The sequence below is a fragment of the Emydura macquarii genome, unplaced genomic scaffold (genome assembly GCF_026122565.2).
Source record: "Emydura macquarii macquarii isolate MOO-44397 ecotype Brisbane River unplaced genomic scaffold, CSIRO-AGI_Emac_v2 contig_1451, whole genome shotgun sequence".
Classification (NCBI taxonomy): domain Eukaryota; kingdom Metazoa; phylum Chordata; order Testudines; family Chelidae; genus Emydura; species Emydura macquarii.
Window position 1 is genome coordinate 20827885 of NW_027131588.1, and position 22730 is coordinate 20850614.

The 22730-nt window shown below is 45.4% G+C and overlaps 1 protein-coding gene across 1 annotated transcript; it reads right to left on the minus strand.

Moving 5' to 3' along the window:
• Positions 1 to 1968: 1968 nt before the first annotated feature.
• FUT10 (fucosyltransferase 10) lies at positions 1969 to 13832 on the minus strand. Its single transcript, XM_067553456.1, has 4 exons — positions 13672 to 13832; positions 10703 to 10994; positions 4532 to 5367; positions 1969 to 2222 (listed from the first exon to the last, which is right to left on the minus strand). Exons 1-4 carry the CDS (start codon positions 13750 to 13752, stop codon positions 1998 to 2000), a joined length of 1434 nt encoding a protein of 477 aa, XP_067409557.1. The 5' UTR covers positions 13753 to 13832; the 3' UTR covers positions 1969 to 1997.
• Between the last annotated feature and the right edge of the window lie 8898 nt (positions 13833 to 22730).

Here is a 22730-nt window from a genome sequence, read left to right on the forward strand (position 1 = left end):
TGTTGAAAATTTTGCCCCACTTGTGGAGCCGGACCACTTCTGAAAATATGGCTCCAGATTTTCAGTCAAGCATTTGATAGAATATCATGAAAAATTGATCAATGGGTCCAGGTGTTCTGTATTGGCTGGATAGAAAGGATAATAAATGACAACAAATGGAATGGTAGGAGGCATTTATGGGGGTGCAGGAATCAGGGTTTGATCTTGGGCCCTGATTCAGATAATTGCTTAAGCATGTGCTTAACTTGAAGTGTATGTTTAAGCTGCCTTCCTGAATAAGGATGGCTTCCTGAATATGAAAGTCACTCATCTGCCCTAAAGACCTGTGGGTCTTATAGAAAGAAATACCCAGATGATACTCGGTTTCCAAGCTAGCAAAACATGTGGATAACTTTAAGCGACGCGCTTTAGTTATTCATAGGCTGACTCCCAGTAGATTGAGATTCAAGGTCACTGATTTCACGGTGCGCTCTGTGACCTGATCTTTTGCGTAATTATCTTTAAATGTTGGTCATTTATCGCCCACCTTCATGTTGTTGCCTATTCATAAACTAACCAAATGTTTTTAATCATCATAAAAGGATCAACAGCATGGGATGACTGTATTTAAATTGTCAGAAGGGGGTAAGGTTGACTTCTCAGCAGCATCAAAAAGTATTTTATCTTAACTATTACATTTGATGCCTGATCTTGCCCCCTCCTAATCCCATGAGTAGCCCTTCCCCTGTGACTATTCCCACTGAGGTGTAAGAGAATCTGCATGGGCCTTGGTATGCCATCAGTTAAGCAGAACTACGTATTGATGTAAATGGAGAGCTCTGTTTCAAAAAAAAGATGGCACCATTTGACCCAACTGGAATGCCAGACTCCTCTACGCTACAAAATTAGGCCAGTTTAATTACGGCTCTCTGATGGCTGTGAAAAATGTTGTGGGCTCTGCAATTGGAATTAAGCCGATTTAGGCCCCAGTGCAGACGATCTAGGCCCAAGTACAGATCCTCTAGTACAAATTCTTCTATTGACATAGCTATTGTCTCTTGGAGGGGTGAATTTACTAGTGATGGGAAAAAGCCCTTTCATCGCTGTACTTAAGTGTCTGTTGCAGCTGTTCTACTGTAGCATTTCTAGCGTAGACATTAATAAGGTTTTACTGCAGGATCAGGTCATTAATTTAATCACTGCTGTACCCAATCACATCCTTTCATCTATATGCTGCTCTTACTGTCTATTCTATGGTCATCTACTTTCTTTCATGTAAACAGAATTATTTAGTTTGGAGTGACCCTCTTGTGGGCAAACATTTTGTCCTATGTTTTCAACAGGAGACAGTAGTTAAATCTTACCCAGCATTTTTTCATTCATTCTGTCCCTGGACACTAGAAGATGGGGGTTACCCCGTACTAAACGCTGATGCGTTTTCCATTCATACTCAGCATCAGGACATTTTAGCCGGCCAAGTCTCAACTAACACTGGGGATACCAAGGGGACAGATGAGAGAGAGAGACATACTGAGCAGCAATCCTGATCACTACACCTCCAACAAAGGCACTCTGTCACAGAGGTCACACCAATGTGATTGTACAAACTATTCCATAGCCTGTGACGGTCAACCCAGGGATGTGGGAGTTTGGATCAGAGAAGGCCTGCTTCTGGAAGGTATGCAAGGAAATTCCTGATACCAAGCATGTGAGTGTAGTCCCATTAGAGCCACTGGGCCTACTCATGTGCTTCAAATCAGGCAGGTGTGTTAAGCGCCTTCCTGAATAGGTCTGAATGCTCAAATGTCCAAACTAATGACAATTAGTATAAAAATATAGTTTTTAAAAGACCACTCAGGGTAATTCTGTAGTTTATCAGTACCTACCAACTTCTATCTTACAGGACAATGTCACGCCTTCCTATACTTATTGGCCTACAAATGTTAAGGCAGTCTGCAAAAGAGTATTACATAGCTGAATCCTTTGGGTAGCTCACTCTGTGTGCTAGCCTCTCTTTTTTATTCTTTGAATACAAGTGTCCAAAATTCCTGAGCCGTAAAGTTCATGTTCCTTTCCACCAGCTGTCTCAGCGCTTGGGCTTCTTTCTTGGATTGCTCAAAGCTTGGTATCCACATCTCTTGCAGAGACGTCCAGCGTATGTTTGGAAAGGAGAATAAGAAAGCCTCAGGTTCCGGGCAGCTCAAGTGGTTCACCTGTGCGTTCCACCTCCTGGGTGACAATCCCTGGCAATTGAGGAGAAACACAGGAAGGGTTTAATTAGAGTCCATCTTATGGATAGCTGAACCGATTAGTAGAAAGTATTCTTCCCCTCCCAAATTCTCTCTCTCTGTGAAAGATTATTTCACTGTTTCTTGCACCGTAGGAACGCCTCTTGGTGAAGCGAATGCTCTGGACTGTAGCCTGCCCGACTGCTTTGATGGAACGGGCACAACACATGCAGTGACACTGAAAAGTCCCCCACCCCACCCTGCCCTGCATACCGGACCTTAACCATGCACTGGAGAGTGAAAGCGTAGTTCGGTTTCCCTGCCCATCTACGTGAGTTGTTTGCAGTGTTGTTGTAGCCATGTTGGTCCCAGGACTTGAGGGACACAAGGTAGATGGTCCTTGTATTGGACTAGCTTCTGTTGGTGGCAGACAAGCTTTCAAGCGTCACAGAGCTCTTCTTCAGGACACTGTGAAAGCTGGAATGCTTATCGCTTCCACCAACAGAAATTGGTCCAGTACAAGATATTCCCACCTTGTGTCTCTCACGTCCGCTAGAGTGGTAGTCATGGTGCTGATTTCTGGAAGGTAGACATCTCTCCACGGGAAACTGGACTGAAACCAAATTAGTTTTCACATGGACCACTGAAAAAAGGAATTGGAGGCGTAAAGCTTCCAGATGCTACAGAATTGGGCTACACTGATTGACAACCTAACGGCAAAAGGTCTATGTAGCTAGCAATCTACTGAGTCATTTCAGCAAAACAGTCTAATTCCCGTTCTAGGGCCTGGCCCTATGTCCATTGAAGCCATTAGCAAAGCTCCCACTGATTTCAGAAGGTCGGGATCAGATTCCCACAGAATAATAGCCCGAACCTCAGCTCATGTAAATTGGTGACACTAATTTATGCCAGCTGAGATTCTGACTCTTAAGAGTTTAGCAATTAATTGTGTTAACCTTTCAATATATATGCATTGTGTGGAAAGAGCTATGAAGCAGGCACTGGTGAACTCAGCTGGCCTTTTGGTCCTGGAAGGGAGACATAGCAATGTGGGAACTAAGAGAATCTCGGCTTTCAGTTCTATGTTACTCTCTCCTACACCTGCTTCCTAAACTTGTGTGTTTAAGCAAAAAAAGAGGTTGTCTGTTCAGAAATTTGCAGAGTCAGTTGAAGACTCCATTGAATTGGCCATCCTAGGTAAGCTGAATCTCAGTAACTTGTATGGAAAAATTTCTACTCCTCTGCAACTACTGATCAACAGACAACTAGCTGAAAACGACTTGAGTAGTCTTAGTCCCATTTTTCACATGAATACAGTTCATCTTCCTAAGAATTTTTTCTGTCTCTCCTGGCTGGCTGATAAGATAGCGTCACAGTTCGGACTGCCACAGTAGAAAACAGCCACGGAGATATCACAAGCCAGATTGTGTGCTAATGTAAATGAAAGCGTGGTTCCTGATTAGGTTAAGCAGATGTAAAAATAATATTGATAAATGACCATGGGGAACTTTTTCAAAAAAGATTTTGCGTGCCTCCATTCTTGGTGCTTGAAATTGGGCACCTAAATGTCTGTGGAATCTAAAATCAGTGGCCACTTTTGAAAATGTGGCTGCCCATCTTAACAGCATGAGGATTAAGGCATACAGGAAATGAGTTTGTGGTTTCAGTTTAAGTCCAGGTGTGCCATGATGGGGTGGGTTCTGAGTTACTACACAGAATTCTTTCTTGGGTGTGTGGCTGGTGAGTCTTGCCCACATGCTCAGGGTTTAGCTGATCGCCATATTTGGGGTCAGGAAGGAATTTTCCCCCAGGCAGATTGGCAGAGGCCCTGGGGGTTTTTCGACTTCCTCTGTGTCATGGGCCATGGGTCACTTGCTGGTGGATTCCCTGTATCTTGAAGTCTTTAAACCATCATTTGAGGACTTCAATAATTCAGTCATAGGTTAGGGGTCTATTACAGGAGTGGGTGGGTGAGGTTCTGTGGCTTGTGTTGTCAGGAGGTCAGACTGGATGATCATATTGGTCCCGTCTGACTTTAAAGTCTATGAGTGTATGTCCATATCAGAAAAATCTACCACAACGAGCACTCCCAGGAGAGATTCCAAAGAGACAGAACTACTCTCCGACCCTAACAAGTGCCCCCTCACAATAATAACTGATGAACTTGAGAGGCACTGTTCTCTAAATAACGTGTGTCTCGGCATGTGTGTGTCAGCATGGCACCAGAGTTTTAGCCCTGCTGGAAGATCAGTCTGATTACTTCTACCAAAGCAAGCTATACTAAAAAGAAAACAACCCCAAAAGACAATGATAGTCTTGAGTACCTTCTCCTGCCTTCTGATGTTTTCCCACACCCTATTGCACACCATGCACTCAAACACATCAATATAATTGTCCTGTGTGATATCTTGGACTCCCCATTTGCGTTCTTTGATAGCAGCGAGCAGCCGTTGATTGGAGATGGCCCCTTTCAGTTTCCATTCTAGGTAGGCCTCATACGCTTGGTCATTTGCATCCAGTGCCTTGATGTAGCGCGCCAGCTCCCTGGGATGTGAAAAGCTTGTTACGAGGATTGCACTCTTATTGCTAGGCAGCCAGTCTCTAATACTGGGGGACCCATAGTACACTGGTACCACTCCCAACTTGAGGGGCCTCCAGAGCTTTTCAGTGATGTAATCCTCGCAGACTGCATTTTCAAAAGCGAGAATGAATTTGTACTGAGCAAGGATGCTATAGAAGTTGCCGTCATCCATGGAAGCTGGGTTTTTGAGGTGCTGCGGAAGGTCTCTGTTATGCAAGCATTCACCATAGGAGTCCACCTGGATGTAGCTCATCAGCTCACGCACATAGCTGTCCCGGTCTGAAGGAGGGTCACAATCAGACTGCACATACACAAGAGGTGCAAGACTTTTTCGCAAGCTATTCTTCTTTTGCAAAGGAACCATGTATCTCAGAGACGTCATGACCTCGATGCCCTCCAGGTACTGGGTAGTCAGGGGCAGGTGGGAGTGGCGGCTGAACGTAGCTGTATGGTTGAACAAGGTGATGGTAGGTTTGTGGAAGAGCTTGTAGTTGTTTTTGGGTGACTCTTCGTGGAAAAGGGCCCAGTCGTGATGGCGTTTACGAGGAAGGGGTAAGCTATCTATATTAAAGTCAGTACCTAGACAAACACAAATAATGTTACAATCCATAGCTTTGATATATTGAGCTAGAAAAACAATATGGTTTTAAATCACTGTAAAATGCACCTGTAATTTACTTCAGACTAACTGTGCCACTTTTACTCACAATTAATAGGACTGTATGTGCAGTAAGTTTCTGTTGACTGCAAAAGGACCAGGTACTACTCACCATAAGTAAAGGTGGCATAACTATCCACTTAAAATTTCCAATACAATCTGTAATGGAATAGCAAAATGTTTTAGACTTCAAATAGGCCCAAAAGGGTTGTGTTCATTTTACATTTTAATGGACTCGCTATTATCTTTAAATGTTGTAAGATGCTTAGAAATAATAAGATCGCATGCTTCTCTGGAGTAATGGGCCACAGAGACAAAATAAAATTCCAGATACAATAGCCATTGTTATGATCCCAACAGTTACAGCACAACAGTATCTGTATCATGTGTTCTCATGTAACCAATTTCTCCAAAGCACATGATTTTATCTGAGCATATGAGTAATCATTAAGATGAATCACATGTGATGGATCTGCAAAGCTGGGACTTCAAATCCTATTAGTCCCCGCTTCACTGTACTTAGGGTGACCACCCATTCCTAATTGGACAGGGAAAGTCCCAAAATTCAAGTCCCGGTCCTGGGCTGAATGATTCCAGGACAGCATTTGTCCCGGATTCCCTGCGGTGCCGCTCCAGGACTGCCAGAAGCTCAGGGGCAGTGGCAGCCTCTTCCCAGTGAGGGTTGCAGGGGGTGGAAGAGGGCCTAAGCCCCTCCCCTTTCACCACAAGGCCCCGCCTCCTGCTCCTCCTGTTCCCCCCACAATGCCCTGCCCCTGGCCAGACCAGAAGCCGGAGCTGGGCAGTAGTAAGAGCCCTGGACCCTCCAACTGTCCTGGGTGGTGTGCCCGACGGGGTAGGGATACAGGCCAGGGGCTGCTCTTGGGCATCCCAGCCCCCCGCCCAGGGCAGGTGGAGGATCTGGGGCTCCCCACAGGGGTCCGGGCTCCCTGGGTGGCTCATACTGCTGCTTGGCTCTGGCTTCTGGCCTTGTCAGGGGGCGGGGCCTCCGGGGGAAGAGGAGGAGCCGGGGGCGTGGCCACAGCCGGGCCGTACATGTCCCATTTTTTGCATTTTGAAAAAGGGGGTCACTTTACAGTATATTCTCTTCCCCTGACCGGGCTGTGGCAGGGCCTGAACCAGGCTGTGGCAGGGTTCTGTTTGGGACCCAGGAGTGGGAGCCACTTAGCAGCAGGGAGCTGGAGAGATGCCTCAGGAACTGTTGACCGAGCCGCATATGAGAACAGGCTGTGAGTGCTGGACACCACAGCTGGCTACTGGGCTCGGTGGGGCTTCTGCGGGAGCAGCAGCAGCTGGGCAGGGAGCCAGTGCAAAGGCCCCCCCCCCAATGGAAACACTAACTGAGCCTGGCTTGGAAGTCTGCAGATGCTTATTTTCCTGAGTACAGACTGGACTCGGAGCTGGCACCCCCCGCACTCGATTGACTGCCCCCGGGGCCCAAACAAGACCTGCTGCTGCTCACTTCGAACTGTACCTAGGGTATCTGCAACCCTTCTCCTGTCCCGCCAGCCCTAGTAAAAACCTCTCCGTTAGCCATGTGTTTGATTGGTTATTGGGACCCAACCGGGCCAGCACCTCTAAGGCCTAGTCGCTGAAGCACCTACAGAGCTTACCTCCAAAATGTGGTACACTGGCCATGCTAGTGGCACCCCTAGGGATTTGGGGCACACAGTAACCCCAATAATTACAGATGCTTATTGGAGCTTGGCTAAAAGTAAAACATTTATTCCAAAAATCTCTAGTAACCAAATACCGACGTGTTATAATTAATCCAGACAAATGGACACCTGAGACAGATTCAGTTGTACCACTCCAGCAATACGAAGCAGCCATAGGGTTGGCCTTTCAACGGGCCCCTTCGACTGGGTTTTTGGCTGCTTTGCATCCTGCTCTATGATGTATCTCCATGACGTATGCTTCATTCATTTGATTAGTCTGCGATTTGTGTTTTGGGATTAACTACAAAGTGCTTTAAAAAACAAAGTCACGCCAACTCCTTATTGGCTGGGGGCTATGGGATATATTATTTGATTGCTGTTTAAGTGTTAGTTGTCTGGATGTGATATTTTTATCATTGTTCTTAAGTGAGGGGATCTGGCTATGAAACAAACTTCCAGAGGTCATCAGGTGAAGCCAAAATCTGACCATCTTTAGGAAACGCAGAAAGACCTTACTCTTTGAAAAAGCCTTTCCATCATGAGACCGACACTTCCTTCTACCTTCAACCCAACCAGCTACTGCAGTGTTGGGTGGCAGTATAAAATCCTAATACCACCAGTGCAGGAGCCAGGAAGGGCAATGAATGGAGTCTGGGGGGAGTTTAAAGCATTCTGCAGCCTCCTGTTTTACACATGATCCTGCATGGTGACGGTATGCTCCCATGACGAGGCATCATACTGCACATCGGAAAATGATCTTGTTTTTTCTGTTTGCGGTTACTGCGATGTGCGCAGCTAGCAGTGGAGGTGAATTATTAGAACAGTGGCTTCTGAGGCCTATTTTATTTTTTAAACGTGCTTTCAAGTGGGTTTAGGAAGAGACGAAGAAGCAGCCTGGACCAGAGGATAGTGAAATACCATAGACTGACGTCAAGGTTACTCAGAACTGACGTTTACATGTACACTCCCTCTTTGAGGAGGTGTCAGGAAAAAGAGGAACACAAAGAGGATCCAAGAAAGCAGTGTCAGCTGGGGCAGTGGAAATGGGCATGTGAAATTGACTGACTGAGGAAGGGAAGGCAAAAGGAAGCCTGTAGAAATATGCACCAGAGATAAAAGCACTGAAATGATTGAGTCCAATACCACACACTTAATTCATCTTAGTCAAGCTGGAAGATGAAAAGCTTTTAAGGATTAAAGAGATGATAACAGTACCTGCCGCTGTTACCTGCCACTGCGGGACGAAGGGGGATTAATAGGTTTATGATGAGATAAAGAAGGTGGAACGAGACTGAAATCACTCATAATTCTAATTTCCGAAAGTATTCATTAGGAAACCTGCAATACGTGGCAAAGCGCGGAGGGGATGGTGAATGTGACAAGGGGATCTGCCTCTTTAAAGGCACCCTACACAGAGGGTCTCAGGGCGGAATTCCCCTGGCTCGTAAGGTGTGTCTACACGGGGTGTGACTGCAGCTCGTGCAGACATACGTGAGCTAGATTTAATCTAGCCCACTCAGGTACCAGAGCAGTGAAGCTGCGTGACTAGCCTATGCTGAGATTGCACTGCCGTGGCTTCTCTGCCCGTGCTACCACATCTACACTGCTATTTTTGTCACACTGGCTAAATTAAAGCTAGGCAGAATGTCACCTCTGCTTGCAGTGTAGACATGCCCTTAGTTGGCTCCGAAATACACAGGAAGCAGGTGCTCTTCCTTCAATTGCAAACTCTGTGATTCCAGGTTTTAAAAAGGCTCCATCCCAAGGGCAGGAGTAAAGTCCACGGTCGGGAGCAACCCTGCACCTTTGAACAGAACCCTGAACTCTGAGGCGAGGAGCAGGCCTTCTGCGTGCTATTCTTCAAAACAGCAAAAGAACAGGTCAACAGTTTCCCTGTCTTTAAAGACACCACACAGAGGATGTCTGGGAGAGAAAACAAGGATGATTCGCCTTACACAAAAGCAAGTATTCCACCCCTTCTTTTTTTACTTTCAGGCACCAAATCTTGTGAATATCCACAGGCAAAATTTTCAGGGGGGGGCAGGGAAGCTTCACCTTTGAGGATGCAATTCCTCCTCCCCAGGTATCTAGAGATGCAAACATCCAGATTTGCACCCACAAGACAACTGCAGGTGCAAACTTCACAGGAGCAAATTGCACCCTCAAAGAGAGGGTGCCTTACTGAAAAGCTTATACAGAATGTACAATAAAGGCAAGTTAATGCTAATAGGAGAGTTTGCTTTAGGCATTTCTCAGCTGTCCTGCGTTTAAATATGTAGCAGCCTTGCATTAATATAGGGTTTCTTTTTTGCATTTAATATAATATGTGAGCTTTGAGTCTGCTCTTACTGGCAGTGATAGATCACTCCCTGTTGTTTTAAAAACTAACCTTTTTGAATTTGCCTTTCCAAACGTTTCAAAATGTGCACTGTCACTGTAATTAAAAAAGTACTTGGAGGGGCTTTCTGCTAATATATTCATTCCCATCTAATTAAGTATATTAATCGTTGCCCGAAGCTTGTACAATGAGCACTTGTAGTTCTGTTAGAGCTGTGGGTGGCCAGAAACATCACTGACTTTATAGGATACACATGATGGGAACTTTGGTTTCCTTTTATTTAAAATGGGTCAGCTTTTGATTCCTTTGCTATTATTTCTTCCTCTTTGCGCTTCAGCACAGTCTCATTAATAGACTAAACTGGCCTACTTATCCTTTGGAATTTGGCATGATTTGGAGCACTCAGAATGGAAGAAGTGGGAAAGTTGCAGTTCAGGGTTAAATAAAAAGAAAAGTGATTCTCAAAAGCCATTTGTTTCCTCTGTTTCCCATTCACATTTTGTTTAAAAAATAAACAAAAAAAACCCCCCACATGAGCTCCCCCTCCCCGTGCTAATAAATCAAGGTACTGAACCCTGAAATAGTTTTCGAATACCAGATACTTTAGCTCATGGCAGCCCACCAGTCAGGGAATAAAAAATCTTCCTCATAGCACTAAATGCGGACAATGCAGTTTCTCTCTAAAAAGAAACTCGGTAAAAACTGCCACTTCTTAACGGATGCGCTTTGAGTTATATCTGCGCACGTGAGTGACACAAATGGTATTTCTGCTTTTTCACTCCTGCTGCCCAACGGAGCCAACTCTGGGCACAGAGCCAGGGAGATTGTTCTTTGGGCATCGTCAAAGGAATCGGTTACTAAATTCCACTCCCAGGCAACTAGTTACACCTTTGGCACGGAAAGCAAAACAGAGCACAATGTGAAGACAAGGTGATGAGGCTGTGACAGAAACCCGCTTGCCTTTCAGATCTGAGACTGGCTGGTCAGGCTGGCGATGAAGAAGAATACCCATTTTACATGTAAACAGGGCCCATTCGCTCTAGCAGTCAGCGAGAGAGAATAGGGAAGTAATTCCAGATCACTCTGTAGAGTAGAACTGCCCTTTCGGTGCAAGGAGAGAGACTTGCTGATGCAAGTCTTTAACAACGGCTGCCGTGGAGGTTTCAGTTGCTCTGTACTTGATCTGTGACAGAGAAAGAGTGGGAGGGGAAGTCATTCATTTAAAAGGACTTAGTTTCTTACCATAGAAGAGGAAGGCTTTTGTCATGTGGTTATGCTGGTAGGTCCGCTTGATCGTAAAGAAACACACATCCTCGCCGCAGTGACCTAACCTGCCCGTCTCTCCGGTCAGCGGGGACCACCAGAGCAGGATAGGGTATCTGTCCACGTCTAAAACGCTCCGGGTATTCCTGTAGAGTTTCTGCTTGTTAAAAAACTGATATACACGTTTTTGCGGCTCCGCCAGTTTTAATGAACCATCTTGTAAACTGGCGATTTTTATCTTCCTTTCAGACTTGTCCAGTTCAATAACCACCTTTGGAGAAAAAACACATATACACCATAACGTGCATTGCCAGGGACATACCGTTTGGCTAGCAGACCCTAATTTCCTTGTGTAAAAGTCTGTCAGTGAAATGCAGCCATCTCTTGGGTGGACTTTGGCAGCTGTTTAATAGCCTTAAGTAGCACTTCACGGCTGTTTTAGTACAGGAAGTGAAAAATACCATACCCATTTGAAATGGTAAAGGGAATTTAAGTAGACCAAGTAAATTACTCAGCTTGAAACTGGCCGGGACATCAGTGGTTTATAATATACCTTCTGCTGTCTGCCTGGTAAAGAAATAGAAAGTGGAGGACAGCCCCTTTTTAAAGTTAGCCCTACCTGCTCTGTGCTCTGTAAAAGGGAGGTGTCAGTAAAGAGTGAAATTACAAGCGCAGCTGAAAGTAGCTGGTGCTCAAGAATACACAACGTTGTCCTGGGTTTCGCAGGGTCACTAAAACCTTTCTGTTACTTTGCACTGTAAATGGCTCTTTGCACGCAACTATTCACGTGCAGCGATTAACGCCACCCACAGGAGGTGTTACGTTAATCACGGGGGGAGCCAGCCCCTTCTGTCTGTGTCGCCCTGGCTCGGACAGCCGCCGGGCTTGGGAGAGCACTGGAGGAGAAAAGGTGGGAGACTCAGGTTGCTTACGTGAAGCTGGACAAAGCCTGTGTTCTCCTGTAGGCATTTCTTTGTCTGTCTGTTGTCTCATTTGCTCTCCCTTGTGCTATGCCATTACTGCACTTGTAACTTTGTAGCTGCATTATCGGTCTCTGCGAAACCTACTGGAATATTGGATGTAAGAGGCTATCCTACAGGTTTTAAACGGTGGGGTGCGCGCCCGTAAGAGGGCCTGGCGAGGTTGGGGGGGGGGGCACAAGGACCTGCATGAAGTAGAACATTCCCACATCCTGGCACTTTTCCCAGGAGCCCCCGACCCCCAGCATCTGTTACTGCCTCAGCCTGTGCCAGATGGTGGGCCAGTGGAAACGGCAAGCGGTGGGCTTGGGGACAGGGCTGGGGAGGGGGGTGGAGGGGAGAAGGAGGGGCTGTGCATGGGACGTGCATCTCTGAAGGGAGGCACAGCAAAGAGACACCGGGGAACCTGTAGGCTACACAAAACGCAGCTGTTTGGCGTAATGCAGAGAACGATCCTGCCTTCACCGGGGGAAGGGTTAGCTTGCTTAGTGTCGGGGGCAGGGGGGTGACCCTCTAACATCTATGATCATATAATTAAACTCCTGACCAGACCAAACGAAGCTGCTTAGCTTGTGAGAGCTATTGAGACCACAGCCTTGAGACGTCTGACTGCAGGCCAAGACGGACTTAGCTTGGCCATGTTTGCTAACTATTAATTACGGGGCAGTCTGGGCTACACCAGCAGCAAATTAAGATACCGCCATGCTGGCTCAGCAGTTGTGGGGCAGAGCCGAGGGTCGCCCCACTCTCCTGCCCAGCTGCTCTGGTGGCAGCAAGTGGGCACACAGCAGACTGAGGGGGAGAGATCCTGGAGGGACTCAGACTTTCAGGAGACAAGGGCCAGCAAAATGGAGGATAAAGAGAACAATTTGGGGGTGGGAAAGAGGGGAAACCTCAGAGGAAGTGAAGCCAAGTCCTCCCCAGGAGAAGAGGAGGAACTGCCCTGAAGGTACCGCAGCAGGAATGGACCTGATTTCTGCTGCCCAAAGATGCGCTAACTAAATCTACTCTGCAGTGGGTAAGTTTATTCATACAGCTGTTCTGGAAAAAGATGGACATATTTATCTTTCATATCAGGCTTTTTTTGTGGCCTGACGCTGTGCTTCCTACCCTCGTAAGTGGCCATTGGGTGCGTGCGGACTTGGAGGGAAGACTGCCATTTAGTGAGTCACCATCACCACACGCGGCCGCACCTGCATTTCCCTTTGTGGTCTACTACCGAAGCATCGACCAGGCCCGGCCCTGCCTACCTTGTGGAATATGGCGCACCTCAGTCTAATATGGAACGACTGCAGGTCCAAACAGCCATGGATTGAGGAGTTTTGTGATGTTATGACAGAAGGACAATGCATTGCAGACAGTGCTCCAGGAGACGCACAGCGCTGAGAATGCTTGCACAACTCAGCCAATTGGGTCAGGACTTCCCGGGCACAGTTTGCAGTGAATAGCTAAGTCCAAAATTCATTAATGGCATTAGACACACCTTCAAACGTGCATCAAAACTTCATTTGTCTGGAGGAGAAGGGCTGCTGATGAATGTCGATAAATAATAATAAAATAAAGTAGAAAGATCGGATTTGAAAGGAACTGTTGCCTTTTTGTCTTAATTTTTTAGACAGGTCATAATTATTAGTATCATTTAAAGTTTGCTAAGCCTTTATTACCCACATTGATTCTTTGCCCTTGGTATGTTGGGTTTTGTCTTTCCTCCTTATTTTGTAGGTAAGTTATAGATTCATTTCCCTTTTCTCTCCAGCCCTGTGCTCTCAGTGAAATACTCAGCAAGGAGAATTTCTTCACACAGATTCTCTTTGAAGTGTCATTTATGAATGAAAATATTCAGTGTCTTTAATTACATCTTTATCTTGCTGCAATTATGTAACACTTAGAGGGCAACCACATGTATCTCTTTTCCCTCCTTTCCAAGGCTATAACTCAGCAACTACCCAGTCTGAAGATTAACGGTACCTGGAGTGTAACAAGAAGAAAAAAGAAGGCCGTAAAGCAGAAGAAAGATGTCCAAAGTTTCTTCCTCCCCACTCTAATCATTCTGCACTGTCAGGCACAGAGAGTGCCAAGTGGTAGTCAAGGCCTGTTATCCGGGACACCAGCTCTTCCTACAGCGTCAGCCATTTCCCACTCAGCCATTCTTTTTCTCGGTGGCCACAGCTGCTGAGAATGGGGCTCCATCAAGGCCGGTATTCCAAGCTCAGTGTTTGGTTCAATGTCTAGACGGGACTGGGTTCTTCTGCAGACATCAGAGCAGCGTTTTGAGCCAAAGATACGTTGGAGGTGGATGCATTAGCTGAATCAAACACATAGTGAAGGGGCAAATATTAGAAACCTAGGAGCTGTCAACAAAAGCGCAGTTAAAATTAGTACCCGGTGGAACATTGAGAGGAACTTCGCTTGATACCTTTACTACGTAGGTTTCAGATAGAAGCCAGGCCTGCTTATTGCTCTCTAAGAAAACAAACTAGACAGAGCCTGATTCTCCACTCCCATGAACCTCCTAGTGCAAAATGTCTGTAAAATACTACCATTTATGTCACTGAGTGGAGGATTCTGATTGGCACTCCCCATACACAGGTGTAAATGGCCAGAGCTTGACAATTTGCCCAACACCTCCTAGCCTGAGAACTCAGCCTAACAAGAAGAGTGAGAAATACCTCTATCCACCCCATCAGAAACCACTTCTGAGTTTGCCTCCATGTTTTACATCTCTGCAGCCTAGGGGTGAACTATCAGCATGATGATTTGGGGGTGTTTCACTGGCCCTTTGCATGGTACAATTGGCTGCACAAGGTGCAAAGCAGGAGGAGTTGGGCCTGCATTTTGTAACTGCCGGTGAGATTTGAAATACAGGGCCAAACTGACATTTCAGTCCTGGCGGCTTTGTCTGGATCCAACATGTCTGCAAGCCTGGCCTGGGATGAATTATGTACGATGTATGGAAAGTATCTACGAACCAGGCACAAAAAGAACCCCTTTTTCCAAACGTAAACAACCATTTTAATTGAACACAGACCCACTTCAAATAATGCGCATCTGGATCCCAAGGCTGTTTTGGGCTACGGCCCCTTCCTAACACATGACACGGGACCAGGATTCGGCCTATGCATCTTTAAGAAATGAACTGTGTCAATGGCTAAGAACTCCCTGTCCCTATTTCAAGGTTTTCATTCAGTGAGAGGTGCCGTTTTACTAATACTGGATCTCCTGCATGCTAATAGACTGAGCCAGAGGTCGTACATCTCAGCAGTGTGATGAATGGGAAACTAGAAGGTTTCAGAGCTGTTTGAGGGAAACTCTGTTTCTTAAACAACCATTAAATGAACATTAAAAATTGTCACTGTCAACAGCTCTGAAAATCCCCAGTTTCCCACAAATTACAATGAGATGCGTTTCGTCTGCCTCAATCCATGTCAGATTGTCAAGGTGGTGGCTTGTTAGAGTTTGTCTACGCATACAGCACTTAGTGAAGACGCTACCTACATATACGGGAGAGCTTCTCCCGTCAGCGTAGGTACTCCATCTCCCCGAGAGGCGGTAGCTATGGCGACAGGAGAAGCCCTTCCATTGACATAGCGCTGTCTACACCACGAGGTCGGTCGGCTTAACTACGTCACTCGCCGACACGGTTACACCAACATAAGTCTGTAGTGTAGACCAAGTCTTAGATATTTCATATGCTAAGATTCATATTGAAATGTTTCAATCATTTTATCTTTGTGAGCTATGAGAGAAAAAGCAACTTGTCTTCACCCATATCTGTTTACAGGGGTCTCCCTCTGGAGTGAGTCAGGCTTTTTGTACCTTTTTGTTTGTTAACAAAACACATTCAAATTAATGCCTCGTTACTATTTTCCTTGCGCATAACAATTACTATAAATATAAAACATCCAAAACACCACATTAAAAGAATATTAACATTACAAACGTCAGCACTCAAATGTTAGGAAATGCAAGAACTAAGGTTGCCTGTACAACATGTGTGCATTGGTGTGACATTACTGTTAGTTCAGCAGCCTGCAAACATAGCTTTTCCTGACTACGATGACTCAAAAACTACTTAAGAAACACCAGTGGAGACTGTTGAACCAGTAGCCTCCCCTTACTTTCCATAAATTCAATTAGAACAAAATGACTAAATGTTGACGGTCATCGATTCTTTTGCTGCAAATCACAACAACAGACGGATTGTCCTTAAGTGAAACGTCTTCTCTGTGGTGAGTAGTGGCTCAATCTTTATTCATGCATTTTTTTGTTTCATAATGTATGGCAGTTTTCCACAGGTTTAGTGGTAACCTTGAAAAACACATGCCCACACACTGTATGTTTAAAAAATTATTTGTATTTACGTCTTGATTTTTGCTGCCTGTCAAATGCTGGTTTTGTGCTTTATTGGCAATGCTTTATTTATTTTGTGCTTCTTTGTATTAATTGGCAGTTCGTTTAGTTAAGAGCCACATTGCTTTTATTACTTTAATGAATTCTGTGGCTCATGTGGGTGCACGCCAGTCACAGGAAGAGTGATTCCCACTCTACCCCCCCCCCACCAAAAAAAAAAACCAGCTTTAAAAATGTTTTGAATTTTCAAATCATATGTACGTGATTAGGTTTTGATTAGACTGGAATGGAAATACAGGCTTGAGCAGCTAGGGAAAAAAGGTGTACTTTAGTTTTGGTTGGTTGGTGTTTATTTGCTTTAAATAGTAGTGTGTGTGTGTGTGTGTGTGTGTGTGATTGTCTTTGTGTGTGCAAATGGCTCATTTTAAAATATAATACAGCACATTCTCTCATGTAAAGTAATTAGCTATTAGTATTATTTAACCAGTAATTTTTTCTCAGAAGTTTGCATTTGTTTGTTGTTATTGTTAATATTATTAGTATTATTAGTTTATTTATATATTGGCTTAGGTTTTTTTTCCTATTGATTTTCTGTGAATAAATGTTGCCCCAGTGGGCTGCCATAGGTGAAGTTTAAAAGCAATCTGTCTGTATATATATCTTTGTATTCTCCTTTTGAGGGTAACCTAGACAAAACACACATTAAAGTGAATATTGTTTAAAAAAATAAAGAATGTGTGCCCACAAGAAGTATATCGCAGCCCCCTCCGACCTCCCCCCAATTTTCTGTCTAGCCCACTTCAATCTCCTCCCCCATTGGGAGCTCCTGTTTGCTGACGACCGTGCTCTCATTACACACACACTTGAGGATATTCACATTATCACGGACAGCTTTGCCTATGCCTCAAAATGCTTCGGTTTCACAATCAGTCTGAAAAAGACGGAAGCCATGTACCATCCAGCACCATGATCCCGCATCATCACAACTGACAATTCACCTCTCACTTCAGTCAGGAAATTCTGCTGCCCGGGTAGCATCCTGTCCAGCCACACCACGCTGGATGATGAGATCATTCAGCGCCCGGCAAAGGCCAGCCTGGCATCTGGAAGGCTCACCCAGGCTCTGGAGGAAGCGTGGAGAACCAAGATAAAAATCTGCCGTGCTCTTGTACTCACCTCTCTCCTCCACGAATGCAAGACATGGATGCTCTACTGATGCCACATCGAACAGCTGGAGAGCTCCCACCTTCCATCCATCTGCAACATCAAGTAGCAGGGCAGGATCCACAACACTGAAGTCTTTGACGGGTGCCAAATTCCTGGCATCAAAAGTATGCTCACCTGGGCTCAGCTGCACTGGGTCAGAAACGTGGAGATTTCCTGTGCACCAAAGCAGTGCTCTGCAGCCAACTGAGCATGGGAACCCACTCTAAGGGTCAATCCATCCTCCGATACAGACACACCTTGAAGGCCAAAGCTTGCAAGACGGCCATTAGAACCTGGGAATTTGCTGCACTGGGCAGACCCAGACAGAGAGGTCAGTGACGCCTACCGCATTTGCAAATCTAGGATTGGACTCACTTCCCGGGGGGAGAAGCCATAAAAACAAATAAACCCAGCACTCAAGTCAGTACGAGCTGAACACTCACCAGCCAAGTGACGGGAGAATCTGTCATCGATCTCCTGACAGGCGGCACGTCTACAGCACTCTCTCTGTGGTATCAGGGTGCTTCATAGTCAGGAGTGAATTATCTTCACAGCACCCCTGGGAGATTAGGTGGTTTTATTATTCCAGTTTTCCAGCTGGAGAGCTGAGCCACTGTGAGATTAAAAGGCCAGTGTCCCCGCATTTTGGATGCCCATCTTTGCGATACTTAGAATCTGAATTTCCAGAGTGCTTAGCATCACATAGCACTTTGTATGTTCAAATCACAGCTCAGATCGACTTCACTTGCAGTTGTGAACAGGGGCAGATCCCTCTTCAAATCCCTCCTCCACTTCAGGCAGAGGTGGGACGTGAACCAGGGCTCCCATGTACCAGGTGAGTGTCCTAACCGCAGGACTGAAAGTTGTAAGGGTGTGTGTCATCACCGTGAATTTGCCTAAGGGATCCAATCCAGTAGGCGGCCTCTGAGTACATCTACTGGATAGGCCCCTCAGTTGAGTTAGAGCAGTGGTCGTCAACCAGGCGTACGCCCACCCTGAGGGTATGCAGGGGCACATCCACTCATCTAGATATTTGCCTAGTTTTACAAGAGGCTACATAAAAAGCATTGGCGAAGTCAGTACAAACTAAAATGTCATACAACGACTTGTTTATACTGCTCTATACACTATACACTGAATTGTAAGTACAATATCTATATTCCAATTGCTTTGTTTTGTAACGACACGGTAAAAAGGAGAGAGTAAGCCATTTTTCAGTAATAGCGTGCTGTAACCCTTTTGTATTTTTATGTCTGATTTTGTAAGCAAGTAGTTTTTAAGTGAGGTGAAATGTGGGGATACGCAAGACAAATCAGACTCCTGCCAGGGGTACCGTTGTCTGGAACAGCTGAGAGCCGCGGAGTTACAGCTGAACGTCTGTCTAGCCAGACGCTCACAGGGAGTCAGCAGTGCACAGGCAGAAACATAGGTGCCGAAGGAACTTTTACTGCAAAAACTTCAGAGCTAAGTGAGGCCAGGCACCTACAGGGTTTCAGCTGGAACGTTTGCATTGCAATGGTTCTCGTAACTGCGACTTGGCTGCCTAACTCCTTTTGTGCATTCACCTCTTTGTGCTGCTTCATCTCACAGTATTAAGGGCCAGATTGTCAAAAGAGCTCAGCTCCCACGTAGGCACCTAAATAAACTGGCCATCTGAAAACGTTCTCAGTGCCTCAACAGCTCCTATCATTCTCAGTGAGCGTGCTGGATCCGAGCTCTCTTGAAATGGTCCCTTGATAAGTGAGGGGAAAGCAGTTACATACGCTATGCCAGGGCTTTGAAAAATGGGTGCCTACAGTCAGGTTCCTCCTGCCGACTGGGCAAGAGTTGGCAATACTTTTAGTGCATGCCTCCTGGACGTGATGTTTTTCTTAAAGCTGCAGCTCTTGAGGTCACATAAATGCACATGAATCTCAGCTTTTCTTTTTAAAAATGTATGTTTCAAGCCTTTATCACTGCAGAGAAGAGTTTGAAAACGTGGTGAGTCTACGCTGAAAGCTGAGCAACCAGACGCCAAAGAACACAAAATGTATGTTTTAAAATCACATGAGGTTGGCTTAAAACGAATGGTTTGGTTTCATTTAAGGCCTGTCTCAAGACTTCTTTTGAAAGCTTTGGCAATGCTGCGGCTACATTCTCTGCACTTTTGGAAATCAAGCCACTTGTTCAGGTGCTTGAAGCGCACGGGAAACAAAGTGCACATATATAGTGGGCCCAGTTCTACACTCTCAGACTGGCGTAAATCCACACTAACTAGATCCAGAGCACAGCAGCATTTAGCTCAGTGTCTTTAATACAATGCACCTTATCTTTTCCTACTGAAATCAAAACTAAGAATCTGATTCAGTAAAAAATTCTAGCTGGACATGAGACTAGAGCTGTTAATTTTGGGGGGTGGAGTTGGGGGGAGAATTAATTAGAGTACGAGCATGTTGTGTCCCCTATCGGTGATGATATTGGGGGGTCATGTGCTGATGCACTGCCATCATACTGAATGTGCAATGCCCAAAGTACGTTCAGAACTTGCAAACAGCGGTTATAATAAATACGTATTTTATGGTAGCACCCGCGTTACAAGGTAGTTGAAAATATATAGTTAAGGGTAGCACCCCTAGTTTGAAAGCGGGGCTGGCCAGGCACAGATGAGACCTGTGACTATCAGGACTTTCCAATGCATTTCACAATGGGTGGAGACCCTTGGGATTTGAGCACTGTCTGGAATACATTACAAACTTTGACTCGCCCATGAAGTGAAACAAGCTCATTTAAAATCACACACACATGCGTTTTGGAAACCTTACCTATTCAAAATGCCCGATACTACAGCCCCACAACTCACACAGCTTGTTTGTTTTCCAACATCGAACTAAACAATCCAGTTCATAACAGCAGTCAAAGGCTATAGGGTTTGCTGAGCCTGTTCTCTCACTCAGTCCTTTACCCGCGCTTCGCATCTTTTGCAAGCTCCCTGCATCCTGTGCTGTTAGATAACCAAGAAATCCACCAGAGACGAGTTTTGTTTGTTTTTTCCCTTACCTCAGAAACACTGCTGCGCTCCTAAGCCATTGTTGCTATGCTGTTTCTTACTTTCAGTTTGTGCATCTCTTCGAGACCAGGATAAAAATCTGGAGCTCAGGATATTTCTCTAGCAAAATACAGGATGCAGAGAATCCGTTTGAGAGGGGCCAGTTCCTGCGAATCCAGTATCCACAGTTTCACACTAGTTCCATTGCAAAGCAGAGCAGCAGGAATCCGATATTTTCTAGATGCTGAAAAGTCTGCAGAGGAAAACTCAGGAGACTCGTTATATTAATTGTGCTATCATTTTTGTGCAGATCGCCCTTCCTGGAAGAGCCGGACAAGGAGATCCCAGCAAAAAATCTGTTCTCTGTGCTGACTGTTTTCTTAATTTTTTGTTTATAACACTTCAGTTATTGTAGCCACTAGAGGTCACCTAACAGGACTTAGATGCACTGTATTCTGCCAGAGGAAGGTTGTTGCCAGTTGCAGGAAGAAATGCGTCACAAAAGTTTGGAGTGCATTGAGGAGCTCTGTGCTTCTCAGGCCAGGGCTGGGTTAAGATGCAGCCACGTGGCAAATTCTTTAATCAGAGGTGTCACTTTGACATCGGGTGACCAGATAGCAAGTATGAAAAACCAGGATGGGGGCTGGGGACTAATAGGTGCCTGTAAAAGACAACACCACCTTGACTGTCCGGACTGGTCCTATAAAATCGGGACATCTGGTCACCCTGCTTTCGAATGAAGTTGACATGTTGAGTATAAAAATGGCTGGGAGACTGGTTCTCTCTTGCCTTGTGCCCTGGATAGGCATCTCTCTACTTCTGTGCGCAGTGAAGGTAAAACCAGGACCAGTCCCAGCTGTGCAGGTGGAAGTTCTGCAGGATGGGCAAAGCAATGAGCACTCAGACCATCTGGGTCTAAGGCGCTTTTAGAGGCCGTTTCCATTATTTGCATGAAAGATATGTTTGTTTATGAAAGCAGGTTACTTTGGCCTGAGTTGGATTTCTTTTGTATAACTTAGAAAATATCATATTTTATGCCTTGAACAACAAAGGAGCAAGTGGACTGTGTTGGGAAAAAATTAGAATTCCCTGCGACCCCCCAAGAATATAGGTGTCTTATTCTGCAAGTGATGGACCAAGATGAGCGTGATGTGTGATGTAATGTTTCGGGGGGAGGGGGAATTGAATGATGGAGGAGAGGAACTGGTAGTAGCAGAGAGGAAGGACTGGGAAGATTCATGGTCTTTGGTGGGAGAGACTGGAATGGTAGAGTAGTTTTAAACGAGGAGAGTTTGGGTGGGACCTAGGGGTGTCCAGTGATGTGGAGGGGGGTGGGATATTAAGGGAATGTGAGTGATTTGGGAAAGGAGGGTGGTGGAGATGGAGAGATGGTGGGGAAGGGAGGGGGTTGAGTCTGGGAGACAGAATAGCTATATAAGGGGAATGGAGAGGGATAAAAGGACAGCTTTCTCCAACATGGGCATATTTAAGTGCTGGATATAGGAAAAGTCTGAACAGACGTGAATGTTGTAGTGCAGTGCATTAACTTAGGAAATCTAATGTTGCTGGGATGCTGCATGTAGTTATATATAGAGCTTGTGGCGATTCCACCTAGCAAACGGTGCCAGCATCATTTATAATGTTTTGTCAGTCATCTACTGCAGTGGTTCTCAACCCAGAGGTGTGTGCACCCATGGGACTCTTCCAGGGGTACATCAACTCAGCTAGATATGTGCCTAGTTTTACAACAGGCTACATAAAAAAAGCACTAGCGAAGTCAGTAGAAACTAAAATTTCATACAATGACTTAGTCCGACATAATGACTTTATACTGCTCTATATACTATACTCTGACATGTAAGGACAGCGTTTACATTCTAATCAATTTATTTTATAATTATATGGTTAAAAATGAGAAAGTGCACAATTTTTCAATAATGGTGTGCTGTGACCCTGCTGTATTTTGGTGTCTGATTTTGTAAGCAAGTCGTTTTTACATGCGGTCAAACTTGAGATATGCGAGACAAGTCAGACTCCTGAAAGGGGTACAATAGTCTGGAAGGGGTGAGCGCCACTGATCTACTGCATAGCATAGAGCATGAAATAACCACAAGATATATAAAAACAACCTGAGAATCCTGTCGCACCTTATATAGCTTCTCAGAGGAGATCTAGGAGCTAGAACACTGGACTTGGAGGCAGGAAGCCTGTATGCTGTTCCCAGCTCTGCCTCTGTCCTGCTATCTGGCCTTCGGCAAGTCACTCCTCTCTATGCCTCTTTTTCCCCTTCTACTCTTTGTCTTATCTATGTTGTCTGTAAGCTCTTCGGGGCAGAGACTGTCTTGCTATGTGTATGTATAGTTCTTACTGCAATAGAGCTCTGACTTCTCTTGGGGCGCCTAGGTGTTACTATTATGCACATAATAATAATCGCCACTGAACTATG